At 44.9% G+C, this 26,889-nt stretch overlaps 2 protein-coding genes across 10 annotated transcripts in view; one reads left to right on the top strand and one right to left on the bottom strand.

Moving 5' to 3' along the window:
- The window catches only part of DUS1L (dihydrouridine synthase 1 like), a 34,012-nt gene extending 21,378 nt beyond the window's left edge, over positions 1–12,634 (top strand). For 6 of the 8 annotated variants that reach the window (XR_006172340.2, XM_005283090.5, XM_065563814.1 and 3 more), the window contains 2 exons: positions 5,092–5,167; positions 5,717–6,229. Coding sequence is in view for 5 of the 8 variants with exons in the window: in XM_005283090.5 (XP_005283147.2) it covers positions 5,092–5,167; positions 5,717–5,862 (222 nt within the window). In the remaining 3 variants the exon portion in view is untranslated. Of the gene's footprint in view, positions 1–5,091; positions 5,168–5,716; positions 6,230–12,496 lie in introns of those variants that run through there. The other 2 variants (XR_010591942.1, XR_010591943.1) reach the window with 2 other exon arrangements.
- Positions 12,635–16,197: 3,563 nt separating this feature from the next.
- The window catches only part of GPS1 (G protein pathway suppressor 1), a 17,170-nt gene continuing 6,478 nt past the window's right edge, over positions 16,198–26,889 (bottom strand). For both annotated transcript variants that reach the window (XM_005283082.4, XM_065563811.1), the window contains 12 exons: positions 25,704–25,885; positions 24,151–24,315; positions 23,788–23,923; positions 23,565–23,642; positions 22,920–22,980; positions 22,381–22,466; positions 21,814–21,908; positions 20,629–20,734; positions 19,362–19,442; positions 19,093–19,230; positions 18,364–18,498; positions 16,198–17,505 (listed from right to left, as the gene is read on the bottom strand). In XM_005283082.4, coding sequence (XP_005283139.1) covers positions 17,431–17,505; positions 18,364–18,498; positions 19,093–19,230; positions 19,362–19,442; positions 20,629–20,734; positions 21,814–21,908; positions 22,381–22,466; positions 22,920–22,980; positions 23,565–23,642; positions 23,788–23,923; positions 24,151–24,315; positions 25,704–25,885 — 1,338 coding nt within the window. In that variant the 3' untranslated portion in view covers positions 16,198–17,430. The remainder of the gene's footprint in view (positions 17,506–18,363; positions 18,499–19,092; positions 19,231–19,361; positions 19,443–20,628; positions 20,735–21,813; positions 21,909–22,380; positions 22,467–22,919; positions 22,981–23,564; positions 23,643–23,787; positions 23,924–24,150; positions 24,316–25,703; positions 25,886–26,889) is intronic.

Raw genomic sequence — 26,889 nt, 5'->3', positions numbered from 1 at the left:
AGAATTTTGCAGACTTTGAAACTATTGGGTGCAGAATTTTTAATTTTTTTGGCGGAGAATGCACTCAGGAATACCAGATGCTTGTTACCCTCCCCCCCCCATCAAAGAATTCTAGTAGATTGGTGAGGCATGATTTCCCTTTCAAATACCATGTTGATTCATCCCCAACAAATTATGTTCATCTATGTGTCTGACACTTTTGTTCTTTGCTATAGTTTCAACGAGGTTGCCTGGTACTGAAGTCAGGTTTACTGGCCTATAATTGCCCGGATCACCTTTGGAGCCCTTTATAAAAATTGGTGGCACATTAGCTATTCTCCAGTCATTTGGTACAGAAGTTGATTTAAATGATAGGTTACATACCACAGTTAGTAGTTCTGCAATTTCACATTTGAGTTCCTTCAGAACTCTTGGATGAATAACATCTGGTTCTGATGATTTGTTACTATTTATCAATTTGTTCCAAAACCTCATCTAATGACACCTCAATCTAGGACAGTTCCTCAGATTTGTCGCCTAAACAGAATGGGTCAGGGGTGGGACTCTCCCTCACATCCTCAGCCATGAAGACCGATGCAAAGAATTCATTGTTTCGCCGCAATGGCCTTATGGTTCTTGAATGTTCCTTTATCATCTCGATCGTCCACTGGCCCCTCGTGTTGTTTAGCAGATGTCTTACTTCTGATGTACTTAAAAAAAATTTTGCTTTAACTTTTTGAGACGCAATTATGATGCTTTCCACTCACAGTTGGGTTTGCCCTTAGCCCATTTGACTGAGAATGCTAAATCCTCCAGTAGTCTGACTTGGATTTGGTCAGTGGAGTGCGTCACTAAGCAGTATTATTTTGGCTGTGTATCTAGCTGGATTTATTATTGTTGTTTGGGGCCCAGGAGGACTACAATCATGATTGGGGCCTCACTGTGCTGGGCTATATACAGCCATGAATAAAAAGATTTGCACCAAAGATTTTAGACTTTAGGTTAGGGCAAGACACAGTAGGTCGATGAGATGCACAAATGGGAGGGAAGCAGACAAAGCCCTGGCTGGCATGATTTAGTTGGGAATTGGTCCTGCTTTGAGGAGGGGGTTGGACTAGATGACCTTTTGAGGTCCCTTCCAATCCTGATATTCTATGAACTAGATACCAATAAGGCAAGCAAGTTATTGATCCATAAGCATGTTTTATCAGGTTTCCTAGCCAGGTAACTGGAGCTTTAGGGAAGCGTTTAAGTGGGGAGACTAAGCTGGGGGCACTATAAAGAGGCAGTTGTTAATCAGGAAAAAATCTCTCTGAGCACATAAAAGCTGTAATAAAAGCATTTCCTCATTGCTGAATAGAACAGAAAGCCTCAGTGGTCTCTTGAGTGGAGGGGAGTGTCAGCTCCACTGTAGTTAAGCTGTGGGCACCCTTTCTGTTTAAAAGTCAACTCTTCTGAGTGCTCTAAAATTGGCTTGCTTACTTAGCTCGGGGTGCAATTTGGGGTGCCTCATGGGTTTGTGGGCTAGGATTAGCTGCTTTCAACTACCTGAAAGGGGGTTCCAAAGAGGATGGATCTAGACTCTTCTCAGTGGTATCAGATGACAGAACAAGGCATAATGGTCTCAAGTTGCAGTGGGGAAGGTTTAGATTGGATATTAGGAAACAAACTTTTTCACTAGGAGGGTGGTGAAGCACTGGAATGGGATATCTAGGGACATGGTGGAATCTCCTTCCTTAGAGGTTTTTAAGATCAGCTTGACAAAGCCCTGGCTGGTCCTGTTTTGTGCAAGGGGGTTGGACTAGATGACCTCCTGAGGTCCCATCCAACCCTGAGCTTCTGTGACTAGTGATCCAAATTTGGGGGTCATTTGAGCAAGCGTTTCCAGAAATACTTTTTTTTTTTTCTTTGTATTTCACGAGAGAGCTGTAGTTCATAAGGTTGACATTCTATCAATGTGTCTTCCTGCAGACTGTTGAAGGGGGAGGGAAGGATGGGGGGGGAGAGTTGTCAAACCATGGCTCTGAGTTTTTCCCCACATGGTCTCAAGTGCTCGCAGTTACGCTGGCTACTGCATAGGCCCCCACTGCCCCTTCTGGGACACAATATTGAAAATGTTATTCAACGAAGTGTTGAGTCTAGGTCTAATGTGCCCAAGGGATTACATTGTGCAAGTGTAGAAAGGGTGGTGAGCCAGCCCATTGTCACTGGACAGAGGTGGCTCCAGGGGCCATGCTGTGGTGGTTGAACCTGAGCTAGAACCAGCCAATATAAATTCAGCAGCCACCCTTGGCAACAATCGGAAAAAAATGAAACAAACCTGTTGCTACACCTTGCCTCTGCCAAAGGGGAGTTTTATTTATAATTTGAGCATAGCAGACCATTTCGACGGTACACACACTAGTTTAAAAAAGAAAAGAAATTACATAGCCAAATGTTTGCTGGGCGGGGAGAGGGCTAAATGGGGCACGGTGGTTAGGGAGGGGAGGTGCTGAGGACTCAGGTCAGAGGGAGGACCCCAGGGAACAGTGATGCTCCACATTCCTCCTGTGTCTGTGTTTCAGGCTCTGGTGGTCCCTGCCATGCTGATGGTGTCAGACAGTCTGAGCCCCTTACTCTGAGGGGAGCCAGATGCTGGGGAGGGAAGCTAATCCCCTCTCCTTACTGCATTTCATGGGAATTGGCCCTTGGGGATGGGGATGGGGGAGGAAGCCAATCCCCTCTCCTTACTGCGTCTCATGGGAACTGGCCCTTGGGGATGTGGAGGAGCAGGGTGGGTCTGAAGCCCTTTCTCTGCCTCTTCTCATGTAAGCAAGTTGGGGGCCCTGTTCCTCTGAAGGGGCCTTTGGCTCATCATGTGAATCAGCATTTGTGGAAGCCCTGACCCATTATGGGGGGAGTTGAGAACAAGCGTACCCCAAGCATTAGGGCTGAGAGTGAGGTGAGAATGGGCATGCTGCATGTATAGCACATGCTGTCAAGCAATGGTAAAGGGGAGGCTGGATGAGCACACCAATGGCGTTAAATGGAGCAGTTCCGACCTATCAAGAGCTATTGTTTCACACTGTTTACACCTCCAGGGAGTATTCTCATTCAACTGAGACGATCTCAGCCTTATACACTGAAGCTGGATTTGTCATTGCAGCATAGGTGATCTGGGTTCTGTTTTTGGCTCTGTCAGTGGCCCGCTAGAAAAATCATGACACCTCTGCCTCAGTTTCCCCATATGTAAAATGGGGCTAAAGGTACTGACCTACCTGTCACCCATATCTGAGATGAGGTAATGGGAAATGCATGAGGGATGAGTACCTAACCCTAGGAGGATTTATAGGAGAAAACTACAACTGCTGGAGTGAGCATTCCTCCAAAAAACAGTGTTCATAAAATTACAAAATTCATGGACAAAAACTCTTTCATTAGTGATGTTCCAGTGGTACAGGGTTGTTGCATGCTTGTCCAGGCTAGCATGGTCAGTGGTGCTCAAATGTCTGAAAAAACAGCAACTGAAGTGATAAGGCACACACCCCTGCACACTGTTTTATATGATTCATATTTGCAGAATTCTCAGGGACTATATGTAACTGTAGGACAGATTCTAATGTCATATTGTTGCTAAGGCAAAACTCATGTTTAGACAAACTCTGTGGCACAGGGAGCTACATATGCCTGTCCTACACAAATACTGAGCCTAAGCCCCAGAAACAGTCAGAAGTGCAAATTGTACACCACCATCATCCCCTTTTTACAAACCATTCACTCTCAGCCACCGGATCCCAGCAAATGCTACACTTTCATTTAATCATTAACCCCCGCACAAATCACTCTCATACCACACCTCACTGCTGACAAGCCTCCTGGCAAAAAAGAACCCATGCACTGTGCCTGACAACTTGCAGAACTCAGCACTGAAATGAGGCACTCGAGCCCCTCAAGGTACACATGCACCTCTTTTCTTTGATCTCACACAGCAGTGGGCAGAGATAATTCAGACCAAACAAGGAGGGATTTCCTCCTGTCACAGTTGCAGCTCTGCCCTGCTCATCAAACTAATCCCCAGATATTCTCATCTCTCACCTGCAGCTCTGCCAAGCCTGCTGCAAGTAATCCTGTCATTATTCACTCAAGTACACCAGAGTGACTGCATTTCAGCATGCATGCAGCTAAGTCCCAGTGGCAATTTCCAGGGGGGGAGCAGAGTTAAGGTGGTATTGGCCTATACCTTATTGCTTCATGCCCTCATTTTCAGAAATTTGACTTGCCGGAATGGCATGAGACACAACAGCACAACCCTAACTGCATTAGGTTTATTGTTTTGTCAATAAACCTAAGACTAACCTTTGTCAGTTTTTTCTGCTGTAGCACTATCTAGAAATATTTGCACTCAAATCATGTTGCACAAACTTCCCCCAACCATGAAAGCCAGAAAAGAGCTTTACAGATACGAAATCTGGCAGATACTTTTTCCCCCTTCCTGTGCACACGCAGTCTGTTATTCCTGAGCTGCAAAATATCCACGACTCGTCGTCGCTCCCCTGCAGAGGATGGGTCATGCCTTATGTGATTACTCTCCATGATTTGGGCAATTTTAGGCATTAAAAAAAGAGGAAATGATTTCCTTGAAATGATGAGTATTTATTTTGGGTGGAGCGGCAGCCAAAGACAAGAAATAAGAGGCCATGGCACTTTTTTCACATCAAGCTTCTGAAGAGAAGTAGGACAAACTCCAGTTATAACAGCATAAAAATGCTTTCTGAAAGGGTTTCAAAGTATCTTAATTTCCTACACGTATTTGATGTTAATCAAGAGTATTTCCTGATTGGCAGGAGAAATTCCTGGGAGGTGGAATATCATCCTTCTGGGATGGTAATTATCACGTAGAAGCACAGAGCATTTACCCAGCAGGCAGGTCTTCATTTTTGCATTCCCCCCCCCACCCCGGTCTCCCTATCGTTTATCAAGCGCCTGAATACTGACTGTCCCCATCACTGTTTTCAGGAACCCAGACCATGACAGCTGTCTTTAGAAGCCCTGCATGCATCCTTGCAGTTGTGCTTCCCATAAGCAGTTCAGATTTTTTTTTCACTGACTTAACTGGTGTATATCTGTTTCCAGGGTAACAAATGTGTGTTTAATCTGTGCCGAGGATGCTGTAAGAAAAGAGCATTTAAAGAGACTGCAGACTGTCCAGGCAAGTATAGCCCCACCACTCCATCCTGTTCTTTGGCACCATTGGGCCTGTATAAAAACAAACTGTCCAAGTCAAAATGACTGATTAATACATATGGAAGTGGTATGACATTTTAATGTCCTTTGTTAATATGCATAATTGCAGTAGTTTTAGAAATATTAGTTTAAAATCCTGAGTGTCCTAGCTTTCATGGAAATGTTTTACTTAACATTGGCCACTGTAGTAGAGCACTAACATAACACCAGCATCTGCTCTTATGGAGATATACCTATCTCATAGAACTGGAAGGGACCCTGAAAGGTCATCGAGTCCAGCCCCCTGCCTTCACTAGCAGGACCAAGTACTGATTTTGCCCCAGATCCCTAAGTGGCCCCCTCAAGGATTTAACTCACAACCCTGGGTTTAGCAGGCCAATGCGTGCAGCATCTCCAAGCTAAAAGCATAATAAATTTTCCACAGCCGCATATAGTTACCCCAGGGCAGTGGCTGCTCTGTTCCCCACTGATCAGGCACTTCAGTGTCAATTTATTATTTAACTTTCTTTGTCAGGTCATGGATTACTTTTTAAAACCAAATATGAAAAGTCCCTTCTGTGGAAAAGTGACCAACCAGAGATGCAGAAGATTGAAAGGACACAGAAAGAGGATGTGGAGGAAACTGCTGGACTGAAAGAGGGTATTGACACTGTACTGTGAGCCTTCAGACTAGATTCTACTGGATCTGCTTCCCTGTCTCTGTTTCCCTAGGCCAAAGAATCTGCCATTCCAGAGCACCATCAGCAGCCTGGAGTAGTTCCACAGGTTTGTTCTAAGGTCTGGACAAGTTTTATTTAAGGAAAGGCTGCTTACTCAGGGAAATATCCTGCCTTTGAATAGAAGGATACAACTAAAGTTCTCAATGTCTTTTAAAGACTTTAAAGGACTCAGCCAGAAGCACTGGCCTGAAAATGCTGCACTGGGGTGGGGGGGAGATGATGTACTAAGGTCATGAACTGCCTGTTGTACATTAACCCTTCATGTGCTGTTTTAAAAGCAGGGAATAAATCTTTGATATTAGAACATCCTGCTGGAGTGTTAAACTAATATTTCTTCAGGAATATAGTATGTTCAGCCTCTGGGTGCAAGTCACTTAAATGACATTTTTAGGTCAGGAAGGAAGCTAAGTATTTAAGGACAGTAGCATTTAGTGACTAACTCTCCGTAGTGTTACTCTAATGAATAGGAGGTCCTAGTGTGCTAGGCTCTGTACATATATATATATATATAGTCAAAAAAATGAGTCTCGGAGACGAAACAAAGGGTGGTCAAAAGGAAATAAAATCCAGATTTTATAAGTGGAGAGCAGATACACTTAGAGGTTAAGAGACTGGTCCAAGGTCACACAACTATCTGGCAGAGCCAGGAATTCATAGTCATAGAAATGTAGGGCTGGAAGGGACCTCAAGTGGTCATCAAGGCCAGCTGCCGAGGCTGGACCAAGTAAATCTAGACCATCCCTGGGAGGTGTTTTTTCAACCTGTTCTTAAAAACCTCCATTAACAGGAATTCCACAACCTTCCTTGGGAGCCTATTCAAGAGCTTATCTATCTTTATAGTTAGAAAGTTCTTCCTGACATCTAACCTAAATCTCCCTTGCTGCGTGTTAAGGCCATTACTTCTTGCCCTACCTTCAAGGGAGATGGAGAACAATTGATCACAGTTGTCTTTATAATAGCCATTAGCATATCTGGAGAGATATCAGGTCCTCTCCCAGTCTTCTTATTACAATACTGAACAGGTCCTTTTTTTTTTTTTAACCCTTTCCTCATAGGTTGGATTTTCTGAACTTTTTATCATTTTTGTTGCTTGCCTGTGGACTCTCTCCAATTAGTCCATATCTTTCCTAAACTATGGCAGCCAAACTTGGATGCTGTAGTCCAGCTGAGGTCTCACCAGGGCCAAGTATCACAGGACAATTACCTCCAGTGTCTTACATATGACACTCCTGCTAATACACCCCAGAATATTAGCCTCTCTTGCAACTGCATCACATTGGCGACTTATTCAATTTGTGAGCCACTATAACCCCCAGATTCTTTTCAGCAATATTTCCACCTAACTAGTGATTTCCCCTGTTGTAGCTGTGCATTGGATTGTTTCTTTCTAAGTGTAGTACTTTGCACTTGTCTTTATTGAGTTTCCTCTTTCATGGTGACTTGCTTGCCTGGTGCGAAGGTCGCAGATCTCTTGAGGCATCTAGACAGACTTATGTGTAGTGCTGGGGAGGAGCCTGTGGTCGTGGTACATGTAGGTACCAATGACATAGGGAAAGGTAGGAGAGACGTCCTGGAGGCCAAATTTAGGCTGCTAGGGAAGAGACTGAAATCCAGGACCTCTATGGTGGCATTCTCAGAAATGCTCCCAGTTCCACGCGCAGGGCCAGGTAGGCAGGCAGAGCTTCAGAGTCTCAATGTGTGGGTGAGATGATAGTGTAGGGAGGAGGGCTTTACATTCATTAGGAACTGGGGAAACTTTTGGGATGGGGGGAGCCTATACAGGAGAGATGGGCTCCACCTAAACCAAAGTGGAACCAGACTGCTGGTACTAAACATTAAAAAAGTTGTAGAGCAGTTTTTAAACTAGGCGATGGGGGAAAGCCGACTGCTGCAGAGGAGCATGTGGATCGGACAGAGACTTCTCTTAGGGGAGAGTCTAATGATAGAGACTCTCCAGGTTATAGTCAGGAGCAGAGGATGGAGGAGGATAATGTAAGGGCCAGATCAGATGATAAACATTCACATAAAAAAGAATCTAACACATCAGAAAAGGGCAGACAAATAAACAGTGACAAGTTTTTAAAGTGCTTGTACACAAATGCTAGAAGTCTAAATAATAAGATGGGTGAACTAGAGTGCCTTGTGATAAAGGAGGATATTGATATAATAGGCATCACAGAAACCTGGTGGATTGAGAGCAATCAATGGGACATAATCATTCCGGGGTACAAAATATATCGGAAGGACAGAACAGGTCGTGCAGGGGGGGAGTGGCACTATATGTGAAAGAAAATGTAGAATCAAATGAAGTAAAAATCTTAAGTGACTCCACATGTTCCATAGAATCTCTATGGATAGAAATGTCATGCTCTAATAAGAATATAACATTAGGGATCTATTATAGACCACCTGACCAGGACAGTGATAATGAAATGCTAAGGGAAATTAGAGAGGCTATCAAAATTAAGAACCCAATAATAGTGGAGGATTTCAATTATCCTCATATTGACTGGGAACATTTCACTTCAGGACAAAATGCAGAGATAAAAATTTCTCAATACTTTAAATGACTGGTTCATGGAGCAACTGGTACGGGAACCCACAAGGGGAGAGGCAACTCTAGATTTAGTCCTGAGTGGAGCGCAGGAGCTGGTCCAAGAGGTAACTATAATAGGACCGCTTGGAAATAGTGACCATAATACAATAGCATTCAACATCCCTGTGGTAGGAAGAATATCTCAACAGCCCAACACTGTGGCATTTAATTTTAAAAGGGGGAACTATGCAAAAATGAGGGGGTTAGTTAAACAGAAGTTAAAAAGTACAGTGACTAAAGTGAAATCCCTGCAAGCTGCAGGGGCGCTTTTTAAAGACACCATAATAGAGGCCCAACTTCAATGTACACCCCAAATTAAGAAACACAGTAAAAGAACTAAAAAAGAGCCACCGTGGCTTAACCATGTAAAAGAAGCAGTGAGAGATAAAAAGACTTCCTTTAAAAAGTGGAAGTCAAATCCTAGTGAGGCAAATAGAAAGGAGCATAAACGCTGCCAAATTAAGTGCAAGAATGTAATAAGAAAAGCCAAAGAGGAGTTTGAAGAATGGCTAGCCAAAAACTCCAAAGGTAATAAAATGTTTTTTAAGTATATCAGAAGGAGGAAGCCTGCTAAACAACCAGTGGGGCCCCTTGATGATCGAGATACAAAAGGAGCGCTTAAAGATGATAAAGTCATTGCAAAGAAACTAAATGGATTCTTTGCTTCAGTCTTCACGGCTGGGGATGTTAGGGAGATTCCCAAACCTGAGCCGGCTTTTGTAGGTGACAAATCTGAGGAACTGTCACAGATTGAAGTGTCACTAGGAAGAGGTTTTGGAATTAATTGATAAACTTAACATTAACAAGTCACCGGGACCAGATGGCATTCACCCAAGAGTTCTGAAAGAACTCAAATGTGAAGTTGCGGAACTATTAACTAAGGTTTGTAACCTGTCCTTTAAATCGGCTTCTGTACCCAATGACTGGAAGTTAGCTAATGTAACGCCAATATTTAAAAAGGGCCTCTAGAGGTGATCCCGGCAATTACAGACCGGTACGTCTTACGTCGGTACCACGCAAATTACTCGAAACAATAGTTAAGAATACAATTGTCAGACACAGAAAAACAAACTGTTGAGCAATAGTCAGCATGGTTTCTGTAAAGGGAAATCGTGTCTTACTAATCTATTAGAGTTCTTTGAAGGGGTCAACAAACAGGTGGACAAGGGGGATCCAGTGGACATAGTGTACTTAGATTTCCAGAAAGCCTTTGACAAGGTCCCTCACCAAAGGCTCTTAAGTAAAGTAAGCTGTCTTGGGATAAAAGGGAAGGTCCTTTCATGGATTGAGAACTGGTTAAAAGACCGGGAACATAGGGTAGGAATTAATGGTAAATTCTCAGAATGGAGAGGGGTAACTAGTGGTGTTCCCCAAGGGTCAGTCCTCGGACCAATCCTATTCAACTTATTTATAAATGATCTGGAGAACGGGGTAAACGGTGAGGTGGCAAAGTTTGCAGATGATACTAAACTGCTCAAGATAGTTAAGACCAAAGCAGACTGTGATGAACTTCAAAAATCTCACAAAACTAAGTGATTGGGCAACCAAATGGCAAATGAAATTTAAAGTGGATAAATGTAAAGTAATGCACATTGGAAAAAATAACCCCAACTATACATACAATATGATGGGGGCTAATTTAGCTACAACAAGTCAGGAAAAAGATCTTGGAGTCATCGTGGATAGTTCTCTGAAGATGTCCGTGCAGTGGCGGTCAAAAAAGCAAACAGGATGTTAGGGATCATTAAAAAGGGGATAGAGAATAAGACTGAGAATATATTATTATATAAATTGATGGTACGCCCACATCTCGAATACTGCATACAGATGTGGTCTCATCTAAAAAAAAAAAAGATATACTGGCACTAGAAAAGGTTCAGAAAAGGGCAACTAAAATGATTAGGGGTTTGGAACGAGTCCCATATGAGGAGAGATTAAAGAGGCTAGGACTCTTCAGCTTGGAAAAGAGGAGACTAAGAGGGGATATGATAGAGGTATATAAAATCATGAGTGATGTGGAGAAAGTGGATAAGGAAAAGTTATTTACTTATTCCCATAATACAAGAACTAGGGGTCACCAAATGAAATTAATGGGCAGCAGGTTTAAAACAAATACAAGGAAGTTCTTCTTCACGCAGCACACAGTCAACTTGTAGAACTCCTTACCTGAGGAGGTTGTGAAGGCTAGGACTATAACAGCGTTTAAAAGAAAACTGGATAAATTCATGATGGTTAAGTCCATTAATGGCTATTAGCCAGGATGGGTAAGGAATGGTGTCCCTAGCTTCTGTTTGTCAGAGGATGGAGATGGATGGCAGGAGAGAGCTCACTTGATCATTGCCTGTTGGTCCACTCCCTCTGGGACACCTGGCATTGGCCACTGTTGGTAGACAGGATACTGGGCTAGATGGACCTTTGGTCTGACCCAGTACGGCCGTTCTTATGTTCTTATGATTTCAGACCATTTCTCTAATTTGTTAAGGTTATTTTGAATTCTAAACCTGTCCTCCAAAGTACTTGAGCTCCCTCCCAGCTTGGTGTCATCTGCAATTTTATAAGCATACTCTCCATTATCCTAGTCATAATGAAAATATTGACTAGTACTGGACCAAGGACAGACCCCAGTGGGACCCCCATAGATACACCTACTCCTGAGGGAATTCTGCACCAAAAAAATAAAAATTATGCACACAATATTTTAAAATTCTGCAAGTTTTGTTTGTCAATAAATAATGTGGCTCCAGTATGGCAGTAGGGAGCACAGGCCAATGGCTGCACTGAGCTGGGACATCATCCTGAAGCCCCGACCTCCCCCACTACAGGGACTTGGCAGTGAGGCTGTGCCCAACCCTGACAGTGCAAGGACTAGGCCTGCCCCAGAAACACCCCAGGGCCCTGCCCCTCTGCGCCAGGTGCGGTGGGCAGGCTCAGCCCAGCAGGATCCAGGTGTGGGGCGAGAGGTTTCTGTGTGGGGCAGTCTGGGTGCAGGCGGCTCAGTGGGAGATCTGGATGCACAGGGGCTCATTTGGGGGTTCCGGGTGCAGGGGCAATGGGACTCTACAGAGGATCCAGGTGGAAGGGGGGCCTGGGTGTGGGGAGATGGGGCTCAAGGAGGAGGGGGGGGATGTGGGGTTCTGGGTGTCCAGGTGCAGCTGGTTGTAGCTCAGTGGGGTGGGGAGCTTGTCAGGGGAGGGGGAGAAGGTCCAGGTGTAGGGAGGTTCAACAGGCCTGGTTAACAGGGGAGCCACAGCTACTGCCAAGGGGATGCTGCAGGCTGGGCTCCCACTTCCCCCCCCACAATTCCCCTATCCTCTTTTCTTCCTCCTCCCCCACTGCCCCATGCCTCATTCCCCACCCCTCACTCCATGGGTGCTGGAACAATTTGTATTGGGGGTGGAGGGGAGCTGAGAGCCATTGAACCAAACTGGCATGTAATGGAAACCATGTCAAGCCGGGGGTGCAGGAGCACCCTCCACACTGCTCATTCCAGCACCTGTGCCTTACTCCCACATTCCCCTTTCCCCCATCCTGCCTTACCCAGCCCCACCACAGGCACTCACTCTTGCACAGAAAACAAGAGGGCTGAAGGGGAGCATGACTGGCACTAGGACCCAGGAGGTGGCGTTCAGCTGCAGTCCGAAGTCCAGAGGCAGCCACCTTTGGCTGGGTAGCTCTGTGCTTGCACCCACCTTGTAGCAATTTCATCTAGACCACATTTCCCTGATCTCCTGGGTCCCAAGTCCAGGGGGTTAACTACAAGATGGACCATGCTGTTTTCCTAGTGGTGAATTCTGTGAAAGGACAGGACAGAAGGACAGACAGCAGACTCTTTATTCTACAACAGAAACAGTCTCTCCAGGTCTATCTGTATCTCAGGCAGTGCTGCATATGCCTAACCCTGGTGCTCTATATGCATCTTGCAGTGTATGGATTCATTGCCCAGGGACTTTCTATAAACAAGTCTTTCTGTATATTGCAGAGAACTTCAACAGTGTGAATCCAGACACATTACTCTGTTATGGTAAAAGGCTAAAGAAATGGAGACCAAGCTGTCTGCCATTTTACTGGATAAAATCTCAGATCAGAAAATTGACTTTAAACCTGAGGCTGCCCACTGACTGCAACACCTGGTAGCCTGAGGCGTATGTGAAATCTGCAGCAGTCCATCTCTCCTTACCCTCAGGTTGCAATGGAACTTCTGCACTGCTCACTGCCATCTCCTGCTGTAATGGGAGATTGAAACAGCATGTGCCATGGACCTCCCCGCAACCTGCACCCAGACTCCAAACTCGAAGGCTTCTAAAGCTTTATCCTGTGGGAATGTTAACTGTAAACAGGGGCTCCTGAAGGGAAGAAAGAGACAGTGACTTACAGGGACTGACATACATTCAAATGAAAGCTCTAGATTTTCTGGGTCTGGTAAAACCAGAGCATTGTGAATTAGGAGTTTGTACAGGGGCTTTGAGCCTCTACATAGAAGGAACATGCTAAAATTTAGCAACTAATGGTTTTAGCTCTCAGATGCAGCACCCCTTCTTTTGTTTTGGAGATAGGGAGTTTTGGGTTAAGTGGTTGTGTTATAGAGAAAGATTTATTTTAAAAGATTTAGGTAGCTACAAGTACATTACAGTAATCTCTCTTTACAGATTAGACTTGGAATAGCAAAATTTTTAGTGATTGTACTTTGTATCTGAAGAAATTACTTTCCTTAATGCCTAGTTTGTTCATATAAAGTTTGTTGACAGTGCAGTGACTTTGTGATGAGCCCTTATCCAATCCAGACAGACAAGCTGGTTCTTTGTTTTTTCTCCACTGGGTCTAGCGTGATGTGTGGGGCAACAGGAGAGAGAACCAATGGGCTGGGCCAAACCGAGCAGCCTTTAAAATGAAAAAGCCTTTTCACAGAATTCTAGTTTATTACTTACATGCAGCATTCTAGTTATGGATCAGTATAAATGCAAATCCTCAAAGCCTTGTTTAGGAGATTACTGTGGTAGTGGTGAAGTGGGGAGTGGGTTGCTGGCAAAGGTGAGTATCAAGGTATTTTCAGTTAGGAGGACGGAGCTTTTCAAATATTTTTGGATGGTGGGGGAAGCAGCCTAATGGGAAACAGCTAGAAATCGAATTGTTTCATTTTGGGATTTTTATCAACTCTCTCAAACCAAAATCCTATTACTTGCTAGATCCTGTGCTGAGGAGCTTTTCTGATGACGGGATCTCTTTCCTCCCAGCCCAAAAAGGTCTTGTCCAAAGCCATATCTTCCACTTTTAATCATCATCATTTGAGCACCATGATCACTAGTATGCCAGATGCAATGCCTGCCAGTCCCCATCATAAGACATTTGTACAGCTCAGCACCAATGATGCCACCCCATTTACAATTGTATTTTGAGACTTGTCAGTTAGCCAGTTAACGAACGTAATGTGTGCCTTTGTCGATTTTGTATCCTTCTAGTTCTTAGTCAAAATGTCATGAAGTACCAAATCAAATGCCTTACAGAAGTCTAAGACTTGAAGTCAAAGAGACTATTACCTTTATCAACCAAATCTGTAATCTCATCAACAAATATCAGATTAGTGTGACAGGATTTGTGTGCCATAAATCTATGTTGATTGATTAATGCCAATCAAGAATTAAAGGAGGATAATATAATTAAGTCCCATATCAGCCACTCTCCAGTATTTTGCCTGTGATTGATTTCATGATTTTTCTAAAGAGATCAGAAAAAACACCACGTTCAATTAGCAAGGACCTCTTGGAATATTACCTCCACTTTAACCATTAACCTAAAGAGGTAGAGACAAGGGAGAGAGGAAATGGAGGAAGACAGCCAAAAGAAGGAAAAAGTTGGAAGGAGGATAAGGATCCAAGATGAAAGACTTGAGTCTTGAAGGGGTGCACCAGACAGCAGAATTTGACGCTATTCACAAAAAGAAGAACAGGAGTACTTGTGGCACCTTAGAGACTAACAAATTTATTAGAGCATAAGCTTATGCTCTAATAAATTTGTTAGTCTCTAAGGTGCCACAAGTACTCCTGTTCTTTTTGCAGATACAGACTAACACGGCTGCTACTCTGAAACCTGACCCTATTCAGTATTTTTTGGTACTAGGTCTCTTGCATTTTGGCTTAAGCTGGCCTCTAGGGTGGATCTTGTTTGTCAACCTTTGCACTACATTTGTTTTGTACCCCAGTTAATGTGCAGGTTATTAATTAGGCCAGGGAGGAGAATTGCTGTTTGAGCATAAAGAACCTGGCTTGATGGCTGTTCTAATTTAAGGATGAGAACAGTAGTTTTGTAGACTAATAGCCATCGTTAATCGGAGCATCCTTGCTAAAGACGTGGAACTTAAGAGTGGATGGACTAGAGCTGAATCTTCCACTTCAAAATATCGTGAATCCTGCTCCCTTTTTAAAGAAAAATAGCTTTTGCTGAATACGACCTAGAACCAGGGGTCGGCAATCTTTCAGAAGTGCTGTGCCGCGTCTTCATTTATTCACTCTGATTTAAGGTTTTGCGTGCCAGTCATACATTTTTAGAAGGTCTCTTTCTGTAAGTCTATAATATATAACTAAACTATTGTTGTATGTAAAGTGAATAAAGTTTTTAAAATGTTTAAGAAGCTTCATTTAAAGTTAAATTAAAATGCAGAGCCCCCTGGACCGGTGGCCAGGACCCGGGTAGTGTGAATGTCACTGAAAATCATCTCACGTGCCGCCTTTGGCGCACATGCCATAGGTTGCCTACCCCTGACCTAGGCCTTTCAAATTGTGACATCTACAATTCCATTTTGAGGCAGGTCTCAGATCAAGAACAAAGTATTCTCCATCTCTGCGGGTGACCAGATGGCTGAGAAATCTATGCCTCGGATAGAAAGGACCCAATTCTCTCTAGGGACAAACTTTGTAGATCACTACAGTAGCATAAAGTGTGTAGAAGTGGCCCTTAGAGAGTATCTAATGTGTAAGGGGGTGCGCCTCCGCTGTCAAAGCAGCTCAACACTCTTCCCCTCCCAAGCCTCTGGGTAAGGACCACAGAATATTGGACCTTGGGAGGGGGAAAGAGAAGGGGCCATAGCACACTGCACTCCAACTATTCTTGGCTGCCTCTGACCATTGAGGCTGTTCTAATTTACACTGGGGGCTGGGAGGCCTTTGCACAGCCTTAAAATAGACTCAGGCCTGGTCTATACTAGACCAGGACCTTAAATCAGTATTTCTGAGAATCAGGGTAAAATAGCCAAGCTTCCTGGAACCAGATCTTATTCAGGTGAGTTCAGCCCTTCCAAAGTTGGGCCTGGATTAATGCAAAGTTACTGAAATTCCAAAATATGGACAACACCTAACTAAAGACTTCACAGTAAGTATTGCCTCAACTTTCTCCACATAAGCCACAAAATGCTTCAGCAACAGAAATCTGCAAATGGAGGAAGCTGCTGCAGTTTAGCAACTACACAAATGCATCTTACACATGGCTGCCAGAAAAGCAAGACAGTAAAACTCCATTGAGCGGCGTTCTTCATACCTCCTCATACAAGTGATATTACCTTATTTCGAAACACCTCCAACCACATTAAAATGCTCAAAACAGCAGCCTGTCAAATCACCAAGTTTAGTATAAAAGAAAAGAATCAAGACAAAGCTAAAAGCAACTAACACAAAACTCCAAACATTGCAATGAGCTTTTTAATTACCCTCTTTAATGCACTAGAGATAACGACTTATTTTAAAACAAAAATAGCATTAACAATAACATTGGTTTGTAGTAAATTGCTGGACCAGTCAGGACTGGATCAAAATTCTTAACTTTGTCCTATGGGACTGGATGAATGTAAAGATGCTGTAATTCCAGAACATTCAACACTTAACTACGCTCATTAACACAACACTATACGGGTCTGGGCTGCCACCTTAAACCCATTTATAAAAGGAAAAATGGGACAGATGCACCTGCCGAGCAGACACCTGGGCTGGCTTATTTCGGTTTCTGTCCCAGACCTGATGTGTTGTATTTTTATGGCATTGACTTATGTCACCAGGAGCACTGGTGCACAGGTTAAGAAGCCACTGTACACTGATGAAGTAAAACGGACAAGCAACAGTATTTGCACAAGATGGAGCCTTACTGCAGTGGTGAACCACCACCAAAATCCAAAGCCAAGTGATATGCATGTTGGAGCAAATCAGGAAACAGGCCTTTGAAAAAGGGACAGGCCAGATTGAAAGAGGTTGGATCCAGGGTAAGTGCAACAACCTGAAATAAATGTCTTTGAGTACGCAGAAGTGGGGCCATATTTCCCAGGGTGGGTGAGAAGTTCTAGAATGTGCTTCCTGAGAGGAGCTCCCCTCTGGCTGAATTCTGGGCCCATACCATTGAGAGCATTTCAGTCTGAGGTCTTTGAAGTAAAGGAAAAGCACTGCATTGCTCAGAGACAAGGCAACACTTTCAGGTCAGTGAAACAGTCTTCCTTTAGATACACCCCCATCCATCGAACTTACAATCTTCCTTTGCAGTTCTGATCCTGGAAAGCTCTAACAGCAGCTGAAGAGACCCAAGATCAGCATCTCTCTGAAATAAACCACCAGTTCTTTCTGGGGTGGAGGATACAGAGGAGAGGGCACAGAACATGCAACCAGCACTGAAATGATGGACAATTCCAGGGACGCTGCATTTAGTGACAGCTTCTGTTCTAAAGGAATTAAGTTATGTGAATCTGAACATTAGCCCCCACCATCAGCCCTGACCCTCCCAGCCCCAATGAGAGAGAGAGAGAGAGAGAGAGAGAGAGAGAGAGAGAGAGAGAGAGAATGACAGGGATAGTTTGTGAAGCTCAGTAGTCTGTGGTTAGGACATAGGACAAACAGCTGGGGCAGGGAAGTGTGGGAGTTCTTTGATCGTACATGAAGATTTTCACATGTTGGTGCTCATTCGGGACTGGCTGTTGGCTGGAGTGAGCTCGCCTTGGCTACCTTCTCGTGGAGGAGACTGCAATAAGAAAACCAAAATACAGTCCTGGTTAGTGATGCACCAGGGCTCTAAACACAGAGCTGCCCCTGCACCAGGGCTCTAAACACAGAACACTCCCAAAGAGGGCATGCTCAGCACACGTAAACAATACAGCAGGATAGTGGCATTCTCAGCTCAGTCTTCCCTCTTTCCCAGCAGGAACTGAGTGGAGAGAGTGGGCCCTACACACAAGGAGCACAAAGCTTGTTTATTTAGTTGCAAATAAATATTAAGTTTCAATCATTTTTCTGTTAATAAGTCATTCACTATTTCTGCAAAAGAATGTTATTCACAAAATATTTGCACAACAGTTTACAGACTATGGGGTGTTTGCAAACTATTCACTTCAGCTATTCAAGGTGTGTGATGGGTCACCTAACTTGAATCAAAATACCCATTCAGAACTTGAATGCCATTTGGCACTTAGATACCACAGGGATGAGCATACTACGACAGCATCAATAGAATCCAGTGAATACTTTATAGAGCAGTCAGCCTGCTCTCTCCAGGGCACTGTCCTGCGGAACCATCTCTTGGGCAGGATTGCTCCAGTCAACATATGTATTTCAATTTTCCTCATGAAAATAAAAGTTATGAATAATTAATTCCTTTGTAGTAATTTAACCAGCCACTCACCTACTGACTGGAGTAAATAGTAACCAGGAACTGTCCTGCTAGCTGCAAGCTCCATTCTCTAACATTCTCAGAATCCATCCTCTTGTGGGTATAGCAAACCTCTTTTCCCTAGAGTCCCCCCAGCTTTTACCCCTCTGCACCACATCATTCAAATGGTTGCCCTTTATCTCAGATTCCATGACAAAAGGGCCCTTTGCTCACCTTGACGTGTATCTGGTTGCGCAGGACTGCTGCCCGCAGGATCATGGCTTTGGCACGTCGCTGGAACTCTTTGCCCATTAATAAGGACTTCTCAAAGGTGGTGCTGCGCTGATCTACATCCCGAGCATAAAGGATCTGTAACCAAGAAGAACTCAACATGTAAACTGGAAAGGGGCTCGATTACTAGCTCCTTCCACACAACAGACCAGGAGGAATCTACAGGACTCAAACCCTTGACATATCAGCTAGGGAAACACACCCTCAATACAGGCAAATGCACCTTCAAGCAGTATTCCAGGAGCAAAGAGAGGGAGAGTGAAACTGAGTTCTTCAGGAGCTCATCATTAAGGGTATGTCTTCACTTACCGGAGGGTCCGGCGGCAGGCAATCGATGTTCTGGGATCGATTTATCGCGTCTGGTTAAGACGCGATAAATCGATCCCGGAAGTGCTCGCCATCAACGCCGGTACTCCAGCTTGCCGAGAGGAGTACGCGGCATCGACGGGGGAGCCTTCCTGCCGTGTCTGGACCCGCGGTAAGTTCAGACTAAGGTACTTCGAATTCAGCTACGTTATTAACGTAGCTGAATTTGCGTACCTTAGTCCGAAGTGGGGGCTTAGTGGGGACCAGGCCTAAAAAGCAACACTCCTGCTGTATTAACCAAAACAGTGGTACAGCAACAACCTAGCACTTGCCATCAGAAACAGACTGAGGTGTGGGGACACTCACTTTGCTATGAGAGTCTATTCTGGCATTGATCAATCCTTCCAGGATCAGCTGGGTCAGCTCATCCTCCAGCGCTGCCACCGTGGTGTTGAATGCTGTGGCCATCTTGCGCATGTCTGCTGATACGTAGGGGCTGAAATACTAAGATTAAGAAAATACAGTCAGTTTCCAGGTTCATCCACCTCCACCCCCAATCCTTTGAAACTTTATGGTGGGAGAGAGGTCCTACCTCTAATTCTTACCCGTTCCTCAAGTTTGCATGGAACAGTTACCTGGATAAGGGCACGATTTCGGATCTGCGTGTAGAGTGTCCTCACATGAGGCGCCAGGTACATATCCAGCAGCAGGTTATCCTATGCAAAAGAAAGAGCAAAATATTAGAAGCTAGAGCAGGAAGCAGGCTGGATAAAAATAATGATTTTTTTAAATATCAATTTTTAAAATTTTAACTATAAAAAAAACTTACTAGGGGTCACCAAATGAAATAAATAGGCAGGAGGTTTAAAACAAATAAAAGGAAGTATTTCTTCACACAACGCACAGTCAACCTGTAGAACTCCTTGCCAGAGGATGTTGTGAAGGCCAAGACCATAACGGGGTTCAAAAAAGAAGTAGATAAATTCATGGAGGATAGGTCCATCCATGGCTATTAGTCAGGATGGGCAGGAATGGTGTCCCTAGCCTCTGTTTGCCAGAAGCTGGGAATGAGTGACAGCGGATGGATCACTTGATGATTACATGTTCTGTTCATTCCCTCTGGGGCACCTGGCACTGTTGGAAGACAGGATACTGGGCTAGATGGACCTTTGGTCTGACCCAGTAGGGCCATTCTTATGTTCTTAAGAGTTACAGATTTTAAAAACATTTTTTCCTTTCTATAAAAAGACCACAAATTCACACATGAAATTAATGAGCAAGTAGTCCATGTTATTTTTGGAGCCAGCACCACCTTCCGAAATACTGAAACTTCTGTAAGGCAAGAAAGCTGAAATGCTTTGACCAGGCTAGACTTCATCAGGGTTTTCTGTCTAAAATCAATAAGATTTGTGCTCTCACATCCCTCGGATGCTGTTGAAAATCCCACCCTTAGCTACTGAGATGTTCTCACACTGCAGTTGTTGATGAGGCCATGGACTTGGTTTTTCAGCATAATTGTGCATTTTAAGTGTGAAGCTTCTTGGCAGAAAAAAAATCAATGCAAAGTCTGAAATTTTAGTAACAGTCCAGCAACTAATTAAAGGAACAAGGACAAAACATCCACTATAACAATTTAAGTCTACAGAAAGGGAAGTAAAGAACTAACAACATGTAAATAAAAATCAATTTAAAAAAAATTAAATCATGATTCTTGTTCACTCCCACGCAGAACCAAGCAACAGAGCCCAACATGAAACAACTACAACTTCAGCCAATGTGAACATTCGCTGCTTTTCTTACGACAAAGGAGAAGAACCCTCAGGGCCCCATGTCACCCTCTCCCACACTCATCACATGGAACCCTGAGGTCCCACATCCCCATGTCGTCTCCCCCAGACTCACTTTCATCTCATCCAGCATCTTCAGGCATGAAGCATATTTGGATTCGTAAAACTTGAAGATGATGTCACGCACCTGAGGCTCCAGCTCCAAGAACAGTTTGAAGGAGCTGTAGAGACACAGCGGTAGTCAGGCCCTGGGACCAGTCATTGACAACCCACCCCACAAACACTACCAGCCCAATACCTGGCTATGAACACTCTCCTCACTGTCCTATGATGCTCCAAGTGTTAACACTCTAGCAGCCTGGACAGCCCATTTTCTCTGGGGTTGGGGGCAGGGGTGGATTCAGCATAGCAAAGGTGCCAGGTTCAGTGAAAGGCAAGAACCTCCTGCCGAAGTCTGTACTGGACGTCCCCTTCCATAAAATATAGGAAAGTATGTGGAGCAGGACAGGGCAGGACCAAGATGGCATCAGTACTGTCAGGGGTGGGCAGCACCTGTCTGCACTATGCTAACCAGCGCTCAGCTTCCCTTTTGGGAACACTACCTTTACTCACAGTGTGCTGAGAAGCAGGGTACGGCTCAGCATAACAGATTTTAATCCACAGAGGACACGGATCCTCTCCAGGGAGCCCAGTACCTCCAAAGTCCCTCCCACAAATCTCTGCATGTTGTTGATCTCTCCCTGCAAGCCACCTGCCTGTCATGCCAGGGAAGCTGGCTGGTTAGCAGAGAGAGGACAACTCCTTTACCCCCTCAATTTAGGATTGACACACCCTTATCAGTTAGGGGGTTATTATACTGGATATTTGTAGGGCTATCATGAATATCGACAGGTATAATTAATGACAAATTTTGGAAAGGATATTAACATCCCACTTTAAGATTTAAGCCAATCTTTAACTACTAGAGACCAGGATGAGACCTAATGTGGAGGTAGATTATCCCACAACTACTACTGAACAGTTCTTACACCATCCTTTGACGCATCTGGTGCTGGCCACTGTCAGAAAAAGAGACTGAGCTAGATGGACCTTTGTCCGATCCATTCTGACAATTCCTATGCTGCTATTATGAAAGTCTCACTGTTGCCTTTTCATAGAGAAATCCCAGCTAACATTTAAGGTTTAGATACCTAACTAAGTGGGGTTCTGGAACTCATGCCTCACCTCCAACCAGAGACCATTCTTGAGCAACGCTCCAGTACCCATCCCACAAACTCCTCCCCAGGCAGGCATCACCTACCTGCTAGAGATGACATTGCGTTGCAGTTCCTGACGGTCAAAGGTGGCCAATGCACAGAGGCCACCATACACAGCCACGTTACTAGGAGATAACAGCTAGAGAGAGACAGAGATCGAGACCAGAACTGAAGCATCATTGAATGCTGTAACATGGAGCAAGGCAGAGCTAAGCCCCCAGACCCTCCCCTCCCACAGCAGGAATACAGGCTGACCCTTGACAAATACAATGGGACCAAGTGAAAACATGGACACTCCCCAAAACCAGGCTTCACTCAGACCCCAAAAGCTGGAATAATGCCCAGCAGCCAGCCTTTCAATTCCATTATCTGACCGCCCCTAAATTCAGTTCCCTGGCTCCACCACAGACTTCCTGTGTGATCTTGAGCAGATTCTTCTGTAACTCAGTTCTCCCATCTGTAAAATGGGAATAATCCTGTTTGCCAAATACATTACAGATTGTGGGCTCAGATACTACCATGATGGGGGCCCATAAGTACCTTACACAGACAGATACTGAACATAGCTTCCCCTCTGACCCCTGCACACAGCCCTCTCTTGGTCCTCTTACCTCAGGGAAGTCACAGTGGTCAAATGAGGCCAACAAGAAGCACTTTGCTGCCTGCTTGTATTTCCGAGCTGCTAGTTCAGCTAAGCCTAGGAATCAGACTTAGTTAGTTCTTTGTCCACTACCATACATGTACTAGTTAGGACATAAATAAGAAATATGGAAGAGTGGAGAGGGCACCAGGATCCCGAGGAGTTGCTAGAGCCCCCACAATTTCAGAGAAGCAGACATTGTGTCAGTTAAGTGACATTCTAGAGACTGAAATGAACTGCACTAGGGAGCCCTGCCTTGGGAAGTTTGGGGAGGGGCAGGAAGCAGTCAGGGATGGGAACTCCAGGATGGTTCCCTGCTCAAAACTTCTTGTATCCAGTCAACTGCGTTTGCGTCCTGCCAAGAGAACGTGAAGTACAGAGACCAGTGAGAACATTCGGAGCACTCCTTGGCTGGGTGAGAGGCACTCTCCACTTCAGTAAAGCCCCAGGAATGGCAAACGGGTGAGAAGACAGCCTGGTGGCATCCGGGAAGCAGAGGAGCTCACTCACCTGCTGCACACTTTAGTTTGGTGAGAATCGCCTGTGTCTGGCTGTCCCTCTCTCCTCTTTGCTAGAGGGTGAAAGGAGCAGGAGTGAGTGACAAGAACAGATCCCTTCCCACCACTTTCCTTTAATCGTACTGGGGGAAGCCAATTGGCTCTGGGAGCTCTCTTTGATCTCAGCAGCTGGATCCCCAGATAGCCCTAGGGATATTAAAACCCAGGAACCCATTTGGGAAGGTAGGCAGCATTCTCAATGGGAAGGTAGTTTCACCCCACCCCCTTAGGGAAGGCCACAAGGACACCATTCACACAGTGCCTAGCCTCATATGGCTAATGGCAAACACAGAGGTGGTCAGAGGACATGGTCCTACTCCATTCAATGAGAGGTAAAGTGCTCCAGTCACTGTGGAGATAAAAGGGGCGGTGGAATCCAGAGAGGACAGTATACCAAGCAGCAGGATGGACTGACAGTCTGATTAGCTGGAGAACACTGGCTTGTGTGAGTTTGGGCAATGAGGGAAGGAAAGATGCATGGAGCAAGTCCAATAGAGAGTGAGGGAAGGGAGAGGGGAGGTCTGGCCAATCCTGACTGAAGAGGTACAGCACAGACAGAGGAAACTTCTGAGATCTGTAAAGGAAAGAAACCTCTTACCTCTGCAATTTCTGGGGTGGACTCCGCCTTGCTTACGTAGCTCAGAACGTGGGACCAATTCTGAAGGTAAACGCTAACCTGCAAGGAGACAGACATACAACAATGCAAATAGTGCTACCTGCTGGCTGACCAAGGTCATTTCAGAGATAGAAAGGTGTAACTCATCTATGCGGGAGGGACTCCTCTGCAGATTGTACGATTCCCTCGCTGCATGGCTCCCTACCTTGATGACATTGAGGCACATGTTAATGACGTGCTTCGCGCTGGTACAGTAATCACGGGCTCGTGAGTAACACTTGAGGGCATTGCTGAGGTCTCCACAGTCAAGGTAGTGATCACCCAGGTCATCGTGGCCTCTCCTGGAGAGAAGGATGAGAAGAGCAGTGAGCTGCACACACACAGGCAGAAAATCTCAGAAAAGTGCAGGGCTCCTATTGACTGTGGGAAGGAGAGGCACAAAGCTTGTTCGCGCCACTCCAATTGACATTGCACCCAGCCCCATCTAATGCAACCCAGGCGCTGAGCTGTATTCTCCAGGGGGAGCAGAATGCTCTTTCCCACTCCAATCAAACATTTCCCTCCTCACCTGATGCTCTCCTTGATTGAATTTCCTTTGTAGTTTTTCAGATCTGTATCCAGCTTTTCCAGTTTGAGAAGGGCTTTCTTCCGCGTGGCCTCAACCCACGCTGTATCAAGAGGAGGGGGCTCAATCCCACCATCAGGGACAGCATCAGGGGTGTTCTGCAGCTCTCTGAAAGTCAAGCCAATAAGAGTCTGAATTGGGCTGTTAAGCTATAACCTCTCCAAGGCAGGGACCTGCTATTTATGTGTCACAGTTCCCCTGGCATACAGCACCAGGCATTACAAGAGCAACCATCTAAACAATAAGGAGGCAAGAGGAAAAGGAAAGCCCATAATCAGTAGTGAAAATCTGCATTCTAATTGGATTTTAAAAGTTGCCTTGTTTTTTGTCACAGCCAGTTAAAAACCCTTTTCCTCAAAAAAGTGTTCCTTTTATAGGTATGTTCTGAACAAGCAGGTTCCTGACTAATTGAAAAATAGAGTGAGCCTATTCCATAAATAGGATTCTAGCAAGTCAGTAACGGTGCTGTGAGCCGCTAACCCACTTCACGAGCATCCAGAGTCACCAACCCTACTTCAAGCACCTCCATACAAGACACAATGCATGCACACTTCCCTACCCTTTGCTCTCTTCCTAATTGGTTTCAACCAGCTGGACAGCAACATGCAAATGACTTCAGGACCAGGCTAAAGAAGGGAGGTCACAATACCCCCAGTCTTTAAATGAAGTGCCCATATCTCAGCCACAAATGGAAAAGCAGCTCCAGAGAATGGCCTAATTCACCTATCTCAGGTCAGTGCTTCCTGCTTGAATTGAACTCCCCTCTCCCAATATTTTTGTCAGATAAATTGTGTCTCTACCTCAGTTAAACCAGTTTAAAATCCATTCTGTTCCACTGACATTTACTCCCAAACTCACAAGAAACCAATAAGCATCAATACATTGCCATGCAAGGCAGTAAGATTCTACACACAATAGAAGGGTCCCATCCAATGCAGATTAATCAAGAAATCATCATGTACATCATAACTGCTTTGTAAAGATCAAGATAGGAATGGTGGATAAATAAGGAAAGTATCAAGGCTAATCAAGGCTAATCGCTAACAACCAAAGCCTCATCAGCAAGGCTGCAATTTGTGAAAGGCTAAATCAGAGAAGTGAACATTTAAACAGGGTTTTTGACGTAGAGAATGTAGAACACCCAATAGAAGCTGAATTTCCAAACCTCCCGAAGGCACAGACCTCTCTCTATGTACATAAGGCATTTGAGAACAGCTACAAGGTCTAGCCTGTCCTCAACATCCATATTTAACCTTTACTAATGTGAAAGGTCAGAGAGAGAACAGACCCTTCTGTGTATTTCTCTCTAAGAAAGCACTGAGCCCAAGATGTAGGCAGGGTCAGTTCACTGCAGTCTGATGTCAGATTCCCATCTAATCTCCACAAGGAGCATTTTGCTGTTACACACAATCTCCTCTTTCACAGAGGTTTTCCTGTGCTACATTTGCCCTGATATGGTCAAAGCAGCACTCCAGATTCCCATCACCTCCTGGTACCTGGTGGCCTCTGACAGTTTTCGGTGGATTTCCTCATACACATCAACATTGAAAGTTCTTTGGACGAATGACAGCGCCATCTTGAGGGCCTCCACCCGCAGCTGCGGACAGTGGTCAGCAATGAACTGCAACCGCTCAATCCGCATCAGGCCGCTGTAACTAGATGCATACTGCTCCAAATCCTGCAAACAAAACCCAGTCCCAGAGAGAGCATTACTAACACAAATACCTGAGTGGCCCACAAGCCCCCCTCTCTGTCCTGCAGAGTCTGTTCCTGCAGCCCAACCCCACTGGAAAACATTAAACCACTCAGCAAAACATAAAAAATATACATCTTCCATTTCTGCCTCCCTCAGGGTTTTAGAGATACAACCGGGGGTGGGGGAAAGAAGCGGGCAGAAGGTCATATCTTTTATTGGACCAACTTCTGTTGGAGAGACAGACAATCTTTCGTGCTTGAACAGAGCTCTTCTGCAGGTCCTGCAAGGGGCGGGAAGGTCCCAGAGACTGGGCTCCATTCTGAGCCTGAACATCTACACTGCAATTAAACAGCTCCGTACCCCAAGCCCTGCAAGGCCAAGTCAACTGACATGGGCCAGCCACGGGTGTTTAATAGCAGTGTAGACATACCCTATAAGACCCTGTTTTCAATTACTAATAACTTTGTCAATTTTAACCATTCAAATTTCCAAGACACATGTCTGCCTCAGGCTGAATTATTATTATTTTAAGTTTCAGCCATTTCTGAGAATAAAGGTAGGGAAAAGTACATTGTTTTGCCCATGTTAAAGAATTATTGGGGCTCTTCAATTGAGAATCTCCAACACCCCCATGCTTTGGAGGAGGGAATTTATATATGGCAGGAAGATGGCTTTTATATACTTGCGAAAATCTGCCCAAATTTGGCTAAGATTTGAGCCCTTTTTTGGGGGGTGGGGGGAGTCGCAGTTTGCACATGCTCAGAAAACTTGCCAGAACTTCACAGCTATTGTCCCCAAAGAATCTGTCTACACTGAGTATGCTCTAGCCCAAGACTGAGCAGGACCCCTGGTCCATGATGCCATCTGATATACTGGGGTCCCACTGAGCCCGCCTGTTCCACCAACCTGGGCTTCCTCACCCTGTCTTTGCTGGGCCAGGCCTTCAAGTCTTCTCTAGCACACACACAGGTAAGGCCACACCCAGC

Source organism: Chrysemys picta, chromosome 12 (assembly GCF_011386835.1).
Source record: "Chrysemys picta bellii isolate R12L10 chromosome 12, ASM1138683v2, whole genome shotgun sequence".
Classification (NCBI taxonomy): domain Eukaryota; kingdom Metazoa; phylum Chordata; order Testudines; family Emydidae; genus Chrysemys; species Chrysemys picta.
This window is presented reverse-complemented; position numbering and strand designations above follow the sequence as displayed.